We start from the raw sequence: 16,567 nt of genomic DNA, 5'->3' as shown, positions 1-16,567 counted from the left end.
GGCTGACCCCCACCCCCCAAACCTGGTGTTTACCAGGGATCAGGTGCCATGGGCTGACTCAGCCTCCGTGAAAGTTCACAGGCAGGGAAGAGCCCTGCCAGGGAGGGCACTGAGCGCAGAAATACCCTTGGCTCCAGCCACTGGGAATTCATGGAGGGGATTGGGCTGGCCAAAGCTAGAGCCACCTACTCCCTCACTCTGGCTCCAAAGGCAGAGGTAGGGAGAAACCTTTCTCTCCTTACTGCGTAGGACACTCCCTAGCTCCCCAGTGCCTTTAAGGTTTTCTAATTCCTTGTCCTGTATTGACCTTTCCTGCCAAGCCATCCAAAAAAAACAGAGAAATTAACTTAACTTTCCCCAAGGGAAATCGGAGTAACGCAGCACAAGCTCAGTGCGCCTCAGTGAGTGGGGACGGGAGCTTTCCTAGCGGACATCAGTGAGTGGAGATGGGGAGCTCTCCAGGCAGCAGCAGCAGTGAATGCGGAGGCCCAGAGGGGAGGCAGCGCGACGGTGGAAACCCTGGCGGAGGGCGAAGGGGCATGGTCAGAGCCGCCAGAAGAAAATCCTGCAAGCACCTTGCAGGGGGCATGATTGGGGACCTGGAAGTGAGGACTCGAGGTCGTGCTGCGGGCGGGCAAGGAGCCGTCCAGAGGTGAGGCCGGTGGTGAGGGCGGGATGGACCCGAGCTGGCCTCGGCCTGGGGAACATCGCCACCTGGAGGGTGCTCTGCAGAACTGCACCGTCTCTCGGTGGTTCCTCACCAGACGTCTCTGGTGTGTCCCTCATCGTTCCAATGTATCTCACACCTAGAGGACCATTTTCTAATGCTTCCTTCTTATAAAACAAAATTACTTTCAGCTCTAGTGATGACATGAAGCAAATAATAATGATGACCATAAAAGAAATGAAAGTCACAGTTTATTTACTAATATCATACTTTACATAATGTAAGTCATTGTTCAGAGACTCACAAGTGAATTTTTTTTTTTTTTTTTTTTTGAGACGGAGTTTCGCTCTTGTTACCCAGGCTGGAGTGCAATGGCGCGATCTCGGCTCACCGAAACCTCCGCCTCCTGGGTTCAGGCAATTCTCCTGCCTCAGCCTCCTGAGTAGCTGGGATTACAGGCACGCGCCACCACGCCCAGCTAGTTTTTTGTATTTTTAGTAGAGATGGGGTTTCACCATGTTGACCAGGATGGTCTCGATCTCTTGACCTCGTGATCCACCCGCCTCGGCCTCCCACAGTGCTGGGATTACAGGCTTGAGCCACCGCGCCCGGCGTGAATTTTTATAAAACTGAACTATCTGCAAACCACACAATTTAAGAAACCACTAAATTAACTGATGTAATTTTTAATTTGTTCATTAGTTTTTAAAACAATTAATTTAAAAACAATGTTTGCACGTTGGTATTTTTCAAATTCAGTAATACAGTTCATGTGGAAGCTAACATATGTATCTACCAATGAAAAAGACTATATCTCGTGATGTGCAAGGCAGCCCTGGGGTCGTGAAGGCCCCAGCTGGATGGGGGCAGGTTTAGCGCTTGTTAAAATCTCTCCAGATGATCCTAACGTGCACAACCAGCTCCACACAGGCAGGGCAGCCAGGCACGCAGCCCTTGGGCCCACATCCACCTGGCCTCAGGTGCCCCACTCCACCCCAGCCCCTCACTCCAATGAAGCTGCCCCCTAGGGTGGAGAGTGGGACCCAGCCCCATCCTCCCAGGGGTCACTTCCAGGTCAGTCCACACAAGGACATTCACCTCCATGCACTTCTCATAACCCACCTGTCACGGCCCCTCCCCTCACCCCGGAAAAGATGAGGGCGCTCAGGCTAGAGGGAAGCTAAGTTTATTCCAGTGATCTACACCCGACCACCTGAGGTCGCCCAGGCCTCACTGTCAGGGCCCAGAGCAAGGCGTCCACGAAGGCAACGCCATCAGCTCAGGGCCCTCCGGGAGCCGCCAGCCCGGGACAGGCTACACAGCCCCACCCTCGGGGCCTCCCTCCTCCCCAACCAGAGAGGACAGGGGTCCAGGCAGGGAATGCAAGGGTGGCGTGGCCTGAGACACCTCCTACCACAGCCCAGCTGCGTGTGGAGACAACCAAGTGGGCTCTGCCAGACTGCAGGGCCTGGGGTGGGGCTGAGGGCAGGGGCAGAGCCAGCGTGGAAGGCTGCAGGCCCTGGGCGGCGGGAGCTCAGGCACAGGCAGCCTCGGCCTTCCGTGTGCAGCCCGGGGACCCCTCGCCTTTGCTGGCCAGGCTGTAGTAACAGGCCCGCATGCGCTGCTCCACGGTCAGGAAGTCAGGGCGATCCTCCCACCTGTGAGGGATGGGGTACATCCAGGCTGCTGGCCACACCCCTGGGACCCAGCTTCACCAGAGGGCGGGAATGCATGGTGCGTGGCTGAGGTGGACTTTTCAGGGCTCAGAAAGTCAGCAGGGCTGCTGGGGTGGCAGAACAATGGGTGGTGGAGGGGCCTCTGGGATGTGAGAGCGTTGGGCAATGCAGCACAGCCTAAGAGGCAGAGCTCCCACACACAGGGTGCTGCGTGACCTTCTACCGAGCGTTGACCAGTGACTCGGGACTGAGCGGACTGGGTGTCAGAGTGGCAGCTATTGACCATGGGGACCTGGGATATGGAAAGCTGTTGATGCTTCGCACATGCACCTGGGGGGCAGGGTGTTGGAATGCTAGGTACAGGCTTAGACGGGAGGGGGGACGTGTCTAGTCATCAGCAGAAGCCTGGAGCACTCCAGTGGGTCTGGCCAGTGGGGAGCTGCAGTATTAACGGTACTGTGCATGCGGTATCCATGGACTTCGCTGCGGTGCTAGGCACTGGACTCTTTGGGTACTGGGGTGTAGTGCACTGGGTGTCTCCTGGAGGTCAAATTAACACATGTCGCAGTGGGGCGGACCAGCCAGAAAGGGTGTCTATCTGTTGGACTGCGTGGGCATTTCAGTGTCATCGTCTTTAGTGCTGGCCAGCAGGGTTAGAGTGGCCATGCCTTGCAGGGGCAGTGTAGGGTGTCCGCTTGCCCGGGTGTGTCGCCTGTTGTCTGATGGGAAGTTGGGATATTTGACAGTGTTAGGAGTTGAGACGTTTGAAGGTTGAGCTTCAACCGGGCAGATGTGGGGACTGGACTAGATGAGTATTTGGTATCTCAGTGCCAGCCTGTCTGGTATTTGGGTGCTGTGTGCTAGCTGGTGGGGACTGGAGTGCTGGGTGCTGGAGAATCATCTCATGCCCTGAGTGTCGGCGTCATAGGTTGAGTAGCAGAGCATGGACCTGTTTGCATGTTGCAAGGTCCATGTGTTGAAGATGGCTGAGGTTTTAGATGCTCAAGCACGGGGCCACAGGCAAGGTGGCAGGGTGTGGCACGCTGGAGCAGGACAGGGGTGGTGTGTTGGAGAGCTGGGTGTGCGGGTAGGGGGTGGCTGCAAAGGTCATGAACTGGGTGAAAGCTTATGGGTGGGATGACATTGGGTAGAGTTTGGTTAACAACTCATCTGGCACCAGGACTTCCCAGGGTTCAGTCTGGCCGGGTCCCCTCCCCTCCCGCACTCACTTGTAGATCCAGCAGTCACTCATGAGTGCGTACAGTTCGGGCGGACACTCTGCTGGGCACTCCATCCGCTTGCCCTGCTCGATGAAGGCCATGACCTCCGGCCCTTTCATCTTCTGCTCAAGCCGGGGCCGAGACACATGTGAGTGACCAGGGTCCTCCTCCTCCCGCTCCCCACCACACATTCCACCGCCTCTGCCTGCGCCTGCCTTGTAGGGCTTCTGGCCATAGGACAAGGCCTCCCACATGGTGACCCCGTAGCTCCAGACATCACTGCGGCTGGAGAACTTGCGGAAGTTGATGCACTCGGGTGCGTACCACTTGAGCGGCCACTTTCCTGCTGAGCGGGCCTGTGGAGGGGGAGATGCTGCCAGAATAGGGCTCAGGGACCCTCTACCCACCCCGCCCATCCACCCAGGCATCACAGTGGCAGAGGCTCACAGTATAGTAGCTGTCGTCGGCACCCAGTGCTTTGGAGAGGCCGAAGTCGCTGATCTTGGCATAGTGCCGGTTGACCAGCAGGACGTTGCGGGCTGCCAGATCACGGTGCACGAAGTTCTTCTCCTCCAAGTACTTCATCCCCATGGACACCTGGTGCAGCAGCTCCGCCACGTTGCTCACGGGGATCTCCTCCCTGGGGTGGTGGGGAAGGCGGGCTCATCGGGGAGAAGACCACCCAAGTTCCCAGAGGCAAAGCATGCTTCTCTGACCCAGCTGGGCATGAGCCAGGTGACCACGTGTTCAAAAACGATTATTGAGCACCTGCTGTGTACCACGCATGGGGCTGGGGACACAGCAGTGAACAAACTGGCAAAACCCCCGCCTTCACCCAGTCTATCCAGTTCGAGGCTTTAGGGATCACCCATACGCCACAACTCCCAAATCTAGATCTCCGCCTGCACCCTCCACATGCTGGGGTATCACAGGCATCTCAAAGATAATGTGGCCTGACGTCCCTCTCCCCATGTGCACACACATGTGGCTCCTCCACCGTCCTCTCCAGTAGCTCCTCTTTCTCTCACACCCAATCTGGCAGCAAACCCTGGCAGCTCTGGTGTCAGAATCTTTCCAGAACCCACCCCACTGCTTACCTCTGCATCTGCCACTGGGAGGCAGCCACAGCATCACTCACCTGGACCCCTGCTTCCCTCGCCTTCCCCCTTCCCCCCCACACACGCGAACACACACAGAAAGAGTCAGCTCCGCCCAGTTCCCGGGCTCCCTCCTCACTGTCTCCCACTGTCTTGTTCTCTCTGCCCCTGAGTCACGTCCTTCCTCTCCTCTGCTCACAGTACCGCCCCCACCAACTCCCATTTACTCCCTCAGAGTAAAACTCCATCTCCTCCTGGCAGCCTGCAAGCTTTGGCACGATCTGTTCATCCCCTCCCTGCACAGGGCCACCTCAGGGCCTCTGTGTGGGTGTGCCCTCTGCCTGGAATGCCCTTCCGCACATCTGGGCTCGGCAGCCTCCCTCAGTTTGTTCAAGTCTCCCTGCCCACTGCACCTCGCACCCCGACACTCCCAACCCCGGAGCTGTGGCATGCTGTGTCCACAGCACCATCTTCCCACAGGCTCTAGATTTCATCAGGACTGTTATTGTCTCTCTTCCTTCAACCAGAATACAGGGCAGGGATCTCTGCCTCGTTTATTTGCTAATGAATCCCAAGTGCTACTAACAGTTCCTGTCACTGAGAAACTGTCCAATAAACACCTGTCAAATAACTGAGTGTGGGAGCGAGGGACACACTGGGAAGGTGTGTGCACCGGCCAGAGAACACAGATCAGCAAAAATGTGCCTTCGGGAGCGCAGAACTTGTGTCTGTGAGGGCAAAAGAATGGGGATGAGGCACCATGAATGAAACTGCGGAACTTTCCGCTAAAGGGCCAGATAGTAAGGATTTTAGCCCTTGAGGCCACAAGTGATCTCTGTCACATCTTTGTTTTTGTTTCTGGTTTGTTTAGTTAAAAAAAAAAAAAACCCTCTAAAAATAGAAAACCATGCAGCACATAAACAAAGTGCAGTTTCCAGATAACTGGCGACGGGCCCTTTCCCAGGGGCCATGAATTTGGCCCAGGGAGTCTGGGCAGCGCTGATGCACACAAGGCTTTTACTATCAGTGCCTTTATAGGTGCCGACTCATTTGATCCTCGCAGGGGCCCTGGAGGTAAGCACTGTTATCACCGCCGAGGTGCAATGGCGGAACCAAGGGTTGGCTCTGCTTTGCAGTCGTGGGTATGGGTGTGGGTGTGCCGGGTGCAAGTGTGTCCACGAAGGTGTGAAAGTGCCCCAGCCCCCCACACATGCGTGCGTGCAGGCACGTGGCCACCACGCCCAGGATAAGCCCTGGCCCCAACCACCCTATGGCCGGGGCCACCCAGGGCTCACTTCTTGCCGACGAGGAACTTGTGCAGCGGCCCGCCGCCAGCCATCTCCATGACCAGCATGAGGGCCTCGGCCTGGCAGACGCCGATGAGCCGCACGATGTAGGGGTTGTCCAGCTGGTGCATGATCTGCGCCTCGCGCATCATCTCCTCGGTGTCTGCCTTTTCCGTGCCCTGCTTCAGCACCTTAATGGCCACGTCGATCTGCTTCCTGCCCGACCCGACCACAGGAGGCGTGTGGGTGAGGCACCGGCCCCGCTCAACCCCACACCCACACCCACCCATCGCTCTTCTCCCTTGAGTTGTGCAGTGGACACTGGTTGCCACCCAGGTTGGGACCAAGGCACTCAGTGTCCCCCCAACCGGGAGTGTCTGCTGAGGACACAGCTGGGTCTGTCACCAGGAACTACCCATCACCAAAAAGAACACAAAGTGACACCCTCCCCAGGGCAGCCTGTCAGGGACTAGTGGACTCAGGAATCGGGGACCCCACTGTCGCTCCCCTGGGATGGGTAACTGTAGTTCAGCCATCTCCCCCTGCCCAGGCCCACATCCCAACCCCCTCAGGTGTCCGGAGCTCTCTCAGGGAACCCTCCAGCATGCACTGTTCTGCCCCAGAGTCTGTTTCCCAGGCAAACTGCTGTGAGACAGATGTCCCAGCTCCCACCCCACAGCCTGGTGAAGCCACACCCCTCTGCCCCCATGCAGCAGTGCCCCCACCAAGGCAGGGAGGCCATACTTGCGCATGCGGTACACGCCCTGGCGCACTGAGCCAAAGTTGCCACAACCAAGTTCAATGTCGGCTATGAGGAGGTTATCGCGCTTCAGGAAGAGCTTCTTGTCCTTGAGCTCCTCTGGGTCGCTGTAGGGGCTCTCGTACACACTCGTGTCCATGGGCATAGGCCGCGGTTTTTCTGGGGCCGTGGCACGCGCTGGGCACACACAGCCATGCACTCTCAGGTCAGGGGCAGGGGCGTGGGGGACAGGGCAGCCTCAGCCCCACAAGCACCTGCCCCAGACAAGGGTGCCCTCCTCGGAGCATGCCTAGGCAGGTGGGTGTGCATGTGTGTTCCTGCACATTGACATGTACGCACGGGCATATGGTCCTGAGCACAGCTGTGAGTGCTCTGGGAAGCCACATGAGAGTGCACTCTAAGGGTGTGTGCATTGGTATCCACGTGGCACTGTTACTCTGCCAGTTGGGGTGTGCATGTGTGGGTATTCATACATGTACACCTATGGCCAGGCCTGTCTCTGTCTGCGTATACAACACATGTGGAGACCTCCAAAGGCAAGCATGTGGGTGCACATGTAACTGTGTGTCTTCTTCTCTGTGAACACACATGTCCAGGTCTGCACCCACCCATGAGACATAGGAGCATGCACAGCAGAGCATTTTAGGAATGTGGGCTCCGGAGCCCATCCTGGGTTCATATCTCACCTCCAGCACTGTCTCACCTCCCGTAGACAAAGCCCTCCCTCTTGCATCTGTAAAATGAGGTAATCACCATGGCCACTTCATAAGGCCTATCGGGAAGGTTCGGTGGCTCATATACACAGTGACCTCAGAATGTTACTGACACATAGGCACTCAACAAACATGTGTCTGGGTAGCCCCAGGAGGTGCTACCTGCAGGTGTGCTCCCTGCACTTCAGTACACACTGGAAGGCGTGATGGGTGTGGGCATGTGTGCACAGGGATAAACCAAGCCAACTGCCACAGCCTGGCCAATTCCACCGCGTCCCCTGTGAAACCCCACAGTCCCTGTGACAGGGGCCCTGCTCTCGGCTTGGCACAAGCCCCAACTCACGTCCCCAACTTTGCCCGCTCACCTGGCTCAGGGGTGTATCCATCTGAGTTGAGGGTGTCCATCCGTCTCTGAGGCTAAAGGTCACAGGGTCAGCAAGGCCTGATCTGGGATGCCCAGCCCCTCTCATGAGATCCATATCCACTGAGTATTCCCCAGAGACAGTGGAGAGAGAGCTTCTTCCACTCCACAGGCACCTCAGCCTTCCCCAGAGCCACCCCCAGCTCCATCCCCAAGGCCACACTCCAGGTGCCACCAACTCACGTGAGTGAACGTAGATGGATGTGCTGGGAGCGTGGGAGCAGCGGCCCCTGGTGAAGAAGAAGGGATAGTGAGGGCCAGGGGCCAGGTCTCCTGCCACCCCGCCCACTGCCCGCCCACCCACTGCAGGCACCTGAGGCATTGCTGGCACTGCTGTTGGGGCAGGCCTCCTTCAGGCAGTAGATGAGCCCGTCTGCCTTCAGCTTCAGATACTCCACCAGCTGCAGGGAGCAGGCAGCTAACAGGGGCTCCTCTCCTGCGCAGAGCCCGGCACCCCACCCAAGCACAGCATCTCCCAGAACAAGTTGCACGGGCGGCCTACCTGCCACAGTGTGTCAAACTTGGTGCCCTCGGGAATACAGTACTTGCCCGCCTTGTCCTGGCTGATGAGGTAGTGGTACACTGTCTTCCCATAGATGAGGGACAGAGCATATGTGCCCTGCACCTTCCGTGGCCTCAGCCTGGTGGGGAAACGGAGGGGATGTCACCCCTAGGGTCCCCCAGGGGCTTCCTACTGTGCCCAGGTTCCACACACACACCTCATGGGCTCCACACCCAGGAGCATTGCAGAGAAGTGCAGGGACTAGGGAAGCCAGGCCAGGCTCCCTCACCTCCAGCTCTGCTGATAATGGTCCAAGGGGCAGAGGGCAGTGGAGGGGCCAAGAACCAACAGACAATCATTTATGGGGAATACCCAACCACACACAGTGAACACTCAGCCATGGGAGAAGGGGGACACCCATCCATTGAGGAACACCTGGTCCACCATGGCTGAACACTTTACTATCCATGGCCAGACACTTGTCATCCACAGGGAGACAGTAGTCATCCACAGGCACTCAGCCATTGGGGGTACACTCGGCCACACATCAGCCAACCATGGGAGGCATTTAGCCTGCTACAACAGACACAGAGCCTTCAACAGGTAGACCAGCACCATTCTCCTGGGGAGAGAAAACCTTTTCCACACAGACCCACACAGGTGGGCACAGCTCCATGACCAGCTGACAGGGCACCCCTGTGCAAATCAGAACAAGTCACTTTCTCATCACAAGACTGACCAGCTCCATAATAGACAGACCTTTCCTAGAATAAGACCCTCGATTGCCTTCTGCTGGAATTTTGTCAAAATAAACATATAAATCTTTCATATCTATGATGGGAATGGAGCCCCTCAAAGATGGTGCATTTGTGGGGTGAGAACCTGTTCCCCCATCCCCTCCAGCCCTGAGTACACACACATCCCCACACATATAGAGACCAACTTAGTGTCAGACACCAGTACCCTCGCATGAAACCCCACAGTGACAGTCATCATCCCCCACAAAACAGTTTTGTTTGGGATCATTGGCACAAGCCTCTACTGCAGGGTCAAGTGTAGCTTTCCAGTGAGGAGGGAGGGCAGCTGGCCCTGTGGAAGCTGTGGAGGCTGGAGGCAGCCAACTCCTGAGCTCAGGGATTGCATTAAGCTACAGAAGAGCCCTCGCAATGGCCTGCGAGCTACACCCTCCAAGGTGCAAATTCTCAGACCAGGCTTGGCCCTGCCTGTGGATGTTCATTCACTGGACAAATCTTTACTGACTGTGGACCACAGGCCAGGCACTGTTCTGTGTGCAGGGATACGGCAGTGAGCAAGGCAGCTGTGGGCCCACCTTGCAATGAGGCCCTTCCTTAGGAAATGTCCCCTGAGTGAGGGAGAGAGGTGCAGCTGTGAACATCCCATCCATTCCTGGACAGCACATTCCCCAAAGAACAGTGCAGTGAAGGTTGGGGTAGTTCCCAGGCTAGCCCACAACAGTCTGAAGATAATGTGGAGAGATAGGAAATCAGGGCACGGGGCAATGAGGGCTCACCAAAGGGCAAGGAAGAGAACCCCCCTCCCCCAACATACAAACTAGGAAACAAGCATCCCACAGAGACTTTAGGCTGGGAGAGCAGATGCAATGCCATCACAGTGACTCCAGCCAACATCTCCCACAAAACATTTCTATTTTGAGTCACTGGCACAAGACCCTGTTAAATGCAGCTTTCCAGTGAGGAGGGAGGACTGCTGGCCCTGGGGGTCTCAGAGCTATGGAAGTCAGAGGCAGCTGGCAGGCTGTCCTGGAGGAGATGGTCTTCAGAGACTGTGAGAAGTGAAAAACACCTCCTAAGGGTCGCAACCTGAAGTTTTAAACGACAACAGAGACTTGATGCCAAGTGGCTACTCACCAGCAAACAGCAAACCTCCCCCCCATTGCCATCTCTATCTCTCCTTCTCTGTCTGTCTCTTTCTTTCTTTCTTCTGGAACTAATAATTTCCTCTGTGTTTGTTTATTTAAACTTCCATGTGGAATACTGGGGAAAAAACAGCCACAATATTAGGGAGCTCTTCCCATCAATAGGTTGAGTCTCCTCCTCTATCTCCTGAATCAGGGCTTGACCATATGCATTGCTATGGCTAATTGGACACCAGCAAACGTGACACAAGCTTGAAAAGTGGTTGAGCATTGAGGTCTGCCTGCCCTCTCTTGCTTTTCCTGACAGCTCTGCAAACCCCATGGGAATGAGTCTAAGCTAGGCTGCTAGAGAAGGCCCATGGAGAACCAAGGCACCCAGCCTGCCACAGCCACTCATGTGAGTGAGGCCATCCCAGAGACCATCCAGCTCCAGCCAACCTTCCAGCTGACTGTGGCCACACGAGTAAACTCAAAAATCCAGCAGAAGAGGCACCCCACTGAACTCAACCCAAATTGCCAAGCAAACCACCCAAACTGCCAAGCAAAACAAGAGTGAATAAATAACCCGTTTGTTTTGTTTGTTTGTTTTTGGTTTGTTGGTTTGCTTGGTTGTTTTTTTTTTTTTTTTTTTTTTTTTTTGGTTCGGTTTGGATTGGGTTTTTTTGTTTGTTTGTTGTTTGTTCTAAGACAGAGTTCTGCTCCTGTTGCCCAGGCTGGAGCATAATGGTGCGATCAGCTCACTGTAGCCTCTGCCTCTTGGGTTCAAGTGATTCTCCTGCGTCAGCCTCCCGAGTAGCTGGGATTCTATGCATGTGCCACTACACCTAGCTAATTTTTGTATTTGTAGCAGAGATGGGATTTCACCATATTGGGCAGGCTGGTCTCGAACTCCTGACCTTAGATGATCCACCTGACTTAGCAACCCAAAGTACTGAGATTACAGGCATGAGCCACCTCACCTGGCTGTAAATGACCATTGCTTTAAGCCACTAAGCTTCAGGGTGTGAATACAGCAAGTTGTTACATGACAAAAGCTAACCAATACACTCTTTTGAAAGAGCCATGTGAGTTTATAAAGACCAGCCACAGATTCCCAGATAATAACCCACAGGCTAAGACATTGGTGTTATCACCACATATATTTCAGTACCATAAGTTCTACTTTATTTACCAAAAAAAAATGCTAGGTGGTGGCAGCTCTTTGTTTTTGCAGTTGAAACTTGCACTTAAGCCAGAAGTACAGGCTACAAAATCAATTTGTATCTCCACTCTGTGTATATAAAATAACACATAGAACCTATAAGAGCTACATCTGTCTCTGGTTCAGACCTATTTATTAAAAAAAAGAAAAAAGCTACTTGACCAGGTTCAATGACTCAAGCCTGTAATCTCAGCACTTTGGGAGTCTGAGGAGGGTGGATCACCTGAGGTCAGGAGTTCGAGACCAGCCTGGTCAACATAGTGAAATCTCATCTCTGCTACAAATGCAAAAATTAGCGGGGCATAGTGGTGCGCCCCTGTAATCCCAGCTACTTGGGAGGTGAGACAGGAGAATCATTTGAACCCAGGAGGCAGAGGCTGCAGTGAGCCAAGATTGAACCATTGCACCCCAGCCTGGGCAACAAGAGTAAAAGTCCATCTCAAAAAAAAATTTTTTTTAATTAAAAATAAATAAAATAATTAAAGAGCTACCATTTATTATTCAAATATTGGTTCTAAATTCTTCACCTATTTCTCCTATAATCACAGCACTCCCTACAAAGTAGGTACTATTGTTATCTCCATTTTGCAGTTGAGGAAAATGAGACACAAGCTTACGTATCTTGCCTGAATTGCAGAGTTGCTAAGAGGTGGGAGGTGGAGCCAGGATGTAAATGCATTTCTGACTCTACAGTTAATTGCTACGTAGGACTACACACCCAGCTCTGTCACAGAGCTGTGGAACACTGAATACACTGCTTATCCTTACTGGGCCTTGGTTTCCTTATGTATAAAATAAAATAACTGGTCTAAATCATAAGTTCTTGACCTGAAAAATCTCCAAGAATGAGGTTCAGGATCAACCTTGATCTCATATAACTGTCTGCAATGTCTTTTAGGTGAATATGTTTGGGGGGATTGTGAAAGAGGCAGTCAGTAGGATTCCAAAGAGGTCCAGGAGAGGTTAGAAACACTTAACAGGTTGGGCATGATGGCTCACGCCTGTAATCCCAGCATTTTGGGAGGGGGAAGCAGGCGGATCACCTGAGATCAGGAGATTGAGACCAGCCTGACCAACATGGGAAATTTATTTCTACTAAAAATAGAAAAATTAGCCAGGCATGGTGGCGTACACCTGTAGTCCCAGCTACTTGGGGAAGCTGAGGCAGGAGAATCACTTGAACCCAGGAAGCAGAGGTTATATAGTAAGCCAAGATCGCACCACTGCACTCCAGCCTGGGCAACAGAGCAAGACTCCATCTCAGAAAAGAAACACTTGACAACGTACTCTCTTAAAGGCCCTTTACAGGGCAAATTTCTTTTCAAGTTGAATCAGCCAGTTCCATAAAATGCTGCCAATAACACAGAAACAAAGCCAGCATTTGCAGCACACAGCCTTGGGTACAATTCCGTCTGTTCTTTAGCAACTATGAACTGTGGTTAACGGTAAGCATGGTCCTGGTCTTCACTCTAGGCCTGAGTGGCACATGTGTTGTTTTGCAGCCCAACCCTTGAGAAAGCAGTTATAGACACAGGAAATGTAACAAGAAGCTCTCACTTTCTGTCCAAAGCGTGCCTTACCTGATTTACCAGGAGCCTGGCTCCTTGTAGCTGCTTCTTGTCTCTTGACATTTACCCAGAATGAGTCACTGTCCCTCATAGCACTGTGCCAGCTGTTTCTGGACCTCACTGCCAGCTGCAGGCTCTATGCTGTGCCCAGATGCTGGGCATCTCTCCTTCCTACCACATCTTCTCACCACCAACACTGGTCCTCTTTGCCTGGGAGACTGCATGCCAGTTTGATATCCAATGCACAGATAGCTGGTTAAAGCTATTGGCCCTGACTCTCCTGAGACTCCTCCAATCTCAGTAGACTGGTTAACTCTAAGCCTGTCATGAGCTCTGCTGTGTTACACAAAAAGTGTTTGAACTTTTCCTTTGGCTGTGAAACCTTTGTCATACAACACTGTACATGGAAGCCTAAGATAGTAAACAGATCAGAGCTGAGCTGCTGCCATCATTCAAGCTGGAATGGGGGCCCAATCCCACCTGCTCAACCCTCCAGTCACCTTCCCACCCCCCTAGAATCCTCTGCCACTCTCAGGAGGCTTTAATTGTTTAAGCTATTGGAGTGGCAGAATCATGACCTGTGTGTGCGTGTGTGTGAGTGCAGGATGAGGAAGAGAGATGGGGGCGGGGAGGGAAGGAGAGAAGAAAGGAAAACTAAGACAGAAGAGAGGCAGAGACTGTGCAGAGGGAAAGCTACACTGGGGATGTAGGGGAAACCAGAGAAGAAACTCAGATTACAGAATCAAAGACAGATGAATGCACCTTTTATAAAGGAGAGAAAAGAGACAGGAGGAAAGAATCAGCTACATCAGTAGGAAGGGCTTAGAGCCTGCTTTGTGGGTCCAGCCTGGGGAGAGCCCCAGGACTCTCAGGAATCTGGGGTAGCATGAAAAGATGAAGGGAATATGAAAATGTGAGACGTGTGACCAAATGCAAGTAGCATCATGGCAAGAGTCACACCTGGGGTGGGGAGATGCAACATCTGGAGGAAGGTGGGTAACACCTGGACCAGCCATCACCACGTACTGCAAAACGGGGCCCTCCAGATGCAGCAGGGCAGGCCCTGCCCTCGGACTGACAGTCCAAAAGGAAAGAAAGACAGCCCCCAACACCCCTGGTCACAATCCCCATTCCTTCTTGACAACCCCCTTGGTCCAATCCTACGATCCATTGCTTGCAAAAATGGCTGGCTGCATTCCTCTCCCTTAGGGAGTCCCTTTCCCACAGTGATTTTGGTTCTGGTGACGTGACTTGCTTTGGCCAATAGGACATTAGTGACATTACATAAAGGCTTGAACTTGCCCTCTCCTCTCTGCCTGTTCTTGGGAACCCTGCATCACCACTACACAAACAAGCCCCAGCCAGCTTGCAAGATGCTGACTGCGCAGGGCCAGCTCATCCCCTTCACCCAAGTGACACCGAGTCAACAGCCAGTCACGTGAGCGTGTCCATCCCAACCTACTCAGGCCCAGCTCAGCTGACCCAAACCAGAACTGCTTAGTTAGCTCGCAGAATCAGAAAAGTAATAAACTAATATTTTGAGCCAATAAGTCTTTGGGCTGTTTGCTATGTAGCAAAAGCTAACTGATACAAATGCAAAGGTTTCCTTTTTGAGAAAACAGCCCAGTCCCAAGCTGTTCAGAAGCTGTGCTGGCAGCTGGGTATTATCTGTAACATACCTAAGAGCTCCCTCAGAAGCTTTGGAAACTCCTCTCCAATTAATAGTCCAACCAAATCTGAATTTGTATGGTGGGGTGAATTTGTATGGTAGGGTAGTTATTTTATCAGTCCACAACAGAATCTTGGGGAAGGAGCTGCATCTTGCAAGAGGCCTGCAGGCACTCTATGGAAACTTCACTTGGGTGAGGCAAATCAAGGGAAGTGGTCATTTCCTCCACAGGAGAGGTAACAGCCCTGGGGGAGGCAGGTGACTCAAGGGATTTGGCGGGCAGGGGCTCAGGCCTGGAATTGTCTCCACAGATTTCTTGGAGGAAAACACTGGGCTTCCTGAGGTCATGGGAGAAAAGCAGGCACCAATTTCTCTGTATCTTGAGGCCCAAGTGACCTCAGCTGCATCTGGATCCCATTAGTTATAGAAAAGATCCCGTTTCCAAACCAGAAAGCAACAGCCCTAGCCGGGCTGTCAAACACTTGCCAGAGTTTTAAAAAGAACTTTTGAGAGATTTTTTTCACATTAACAAACTCACAAACAGCCACATGGCCTCAGCTGTGGCTCAGGCACACACATTCACCCACATATGAAAGCTAGTATTTACCACATCTTTCCTATGTCAGTTACCGTACTATTGCTTCACTGCTTCACACGTATTAATCTTGTACTCCTCATAGAAGACCCTGGGGGGAGGTACTGCTGTCAACCACAGGACAGTTAGAGGGTGCTGCTTCAACACTCTCCCAGGGATCCCACCTCACTTGGCGGAAAAGCTAAAGTCCCTGCTCTGCCCTCACCTCCTCCCATTCTCCCCCTCACTTACTCAGCTCCAGGCACACGGCATCCACAATGCTTCTAGAACATGCCAAATAGACTCCTGCCTCCTCATCTTTGCACTTGCCATCGCATTTCCCAGGAACGCCCTTCCCCCGAAAGCTGCATAGCTCACTCCTCAGCTTCTTTCCTTTACTCAAAAGTCACCTTCTCAGGAAGGCCTCTTCCGATCACCTAATCTAAAACTGCAACCCTTCCCCACCTGCACACAGGGCACTTACCACCATCTGACAGGGTCTCTATTTCATTGATTCCTTTTCTTGTCTGCCTGCCCCATGAGGACAGGCACTGTGTCTGTTTGGCTCACTGCCATGTCCTCAGTGCCTGGGACACAGTAGGTATTCAGTAAATATTTGTTGATTGAAGGAGAGGAAACTGAGGCAGGCAAACAAGGTCCGCTACTTGCCCAAGGGCCGCAGCCAGCAGGTGGCAGGAGGGCGAGGACAGATTCCAAGCCAGGCCAAGGCACCGACTCTGGAGGTTTTCCTAATCACTGCCACTACTTCCCCATGTCCAAGTCTCTGTGCACATCAGAAACGCACAACCCACTTGCACATGTGGGCACAGGCACACCCTCACAGCCCACCTGCACACTCACGTCTGCCCCAGTCCCCAGGATCCCGACCAACAAGCCACAGTCCTCACCGCACCCAAATCCCGGGCCCCACATACAGGAACTTGCCGTCGGTCTGCGTCCCGGAGTAAAGTTTGCGCTCGGCCTCCTCGCGCGTCAGGTCGCTGTGGTACCAGGGCATCCGCTCATGGGCCGTCGTAGCAATGAGCTTCTCCACCTGCGGGGCCTGGCTGATGATGGCCTGCTCCAGGGCCTCGCCCTAGGAAAGAAGCGGGGAGGAGGGCTGTAGGTGTGGACAAGTGCTCTCCACAGGAACCCGCTTCCGGGAGCCCTGTCCCAGAGGACTCCCCACCCCACCCAGGCGTCCCTAGCGCGTGTTATGAAGGTTGTTGAGGGTCGCCTCCGCGCCATCTCCATGGTCTCCTCCCCAGTCCAGCTAGGGAGGAACCTCCGCCACTTTCCAGCCCGGCCCCAAGCGC

At 53.6% G+C, this 16,567-nt stretch overlaps 1 protein-coding gene across 2 annotated transcripts in view; it reads right to left on the bottom strand.

Annotated features, from left to right (window-relative positions):
- Positions 1-788: 788 nt before the first annotated feature.
- Positions 789-16,567, bottom strand: part of ZAP70 (zeta chain of T cell receptor associated protein kinase 70) — a 29,570-nt gene continuing 13,791 nt past the window's right edge. For both annotated transcript variants that reach the window (XM_010352040.3, XM_039463323.2), the window contains 11 exons: positions 16,187-16,347; positions 8,343-8,481; positions 8,154-8,241; positions 8,024-8,070; positions 7,785-7,836; positions 6,691-6,883; positions 5,956-6,162; positions 4,011-4,203; positions 3,779-3,919; positions 3,573-3,685; positions 789-2,325 (listed from right to left, as the gene is read on the bottom strand). In XM_010352040.3, the coding sequence (XP_010350342.1) occupies positions 2,202-2,325; positions 3,573-3,685; positions 3,779-3,919; positions 4,011-4,203; positions 5,956-6,162; positions 6,691-6,883; positions 7,785-7,836; positions 8,024-8,070; positions 8,154-8,241; positions 8,343-8,481; positions 16,187-16,347 (1,458 nt within the window). In that variant the 3' untranslated portion in view covers positions 789-2,201. The remainder of the gene's footprint in view (positions 2,326-3,572; positions 3,686-3,778; positions 3,920-4,010; positions 4,204-5,955; positions 6,163-6,690; positions 6,884-7,784; positions 7,837-8,023; positions 8,071-8,153; positions 8,242-8,342; positions 8,482-16,186; positions 16,348-16,567) is intronic.

The sequence above is a fragment of the Saimiri boliviensis genome, chromosome 1, assembly GCF_048565385.1.
Source record: "Saimiri boliviensis isolate mSaiBol1 chromosome 1, mSaiBol1.pri, whole genome shotgun sequence".
Classification (NCBI taxonomy): Eukaryota; Metazoa; Chordata; class Mammalia; order Primates; family Cebidae; genus Saimiri; species Saimiri boliviensis.
The sequence above is the reverse complement of the archived record's forward strand: the minus strand, read 5'-3'. Positions and strand labels throughout refer to the sequence as shown.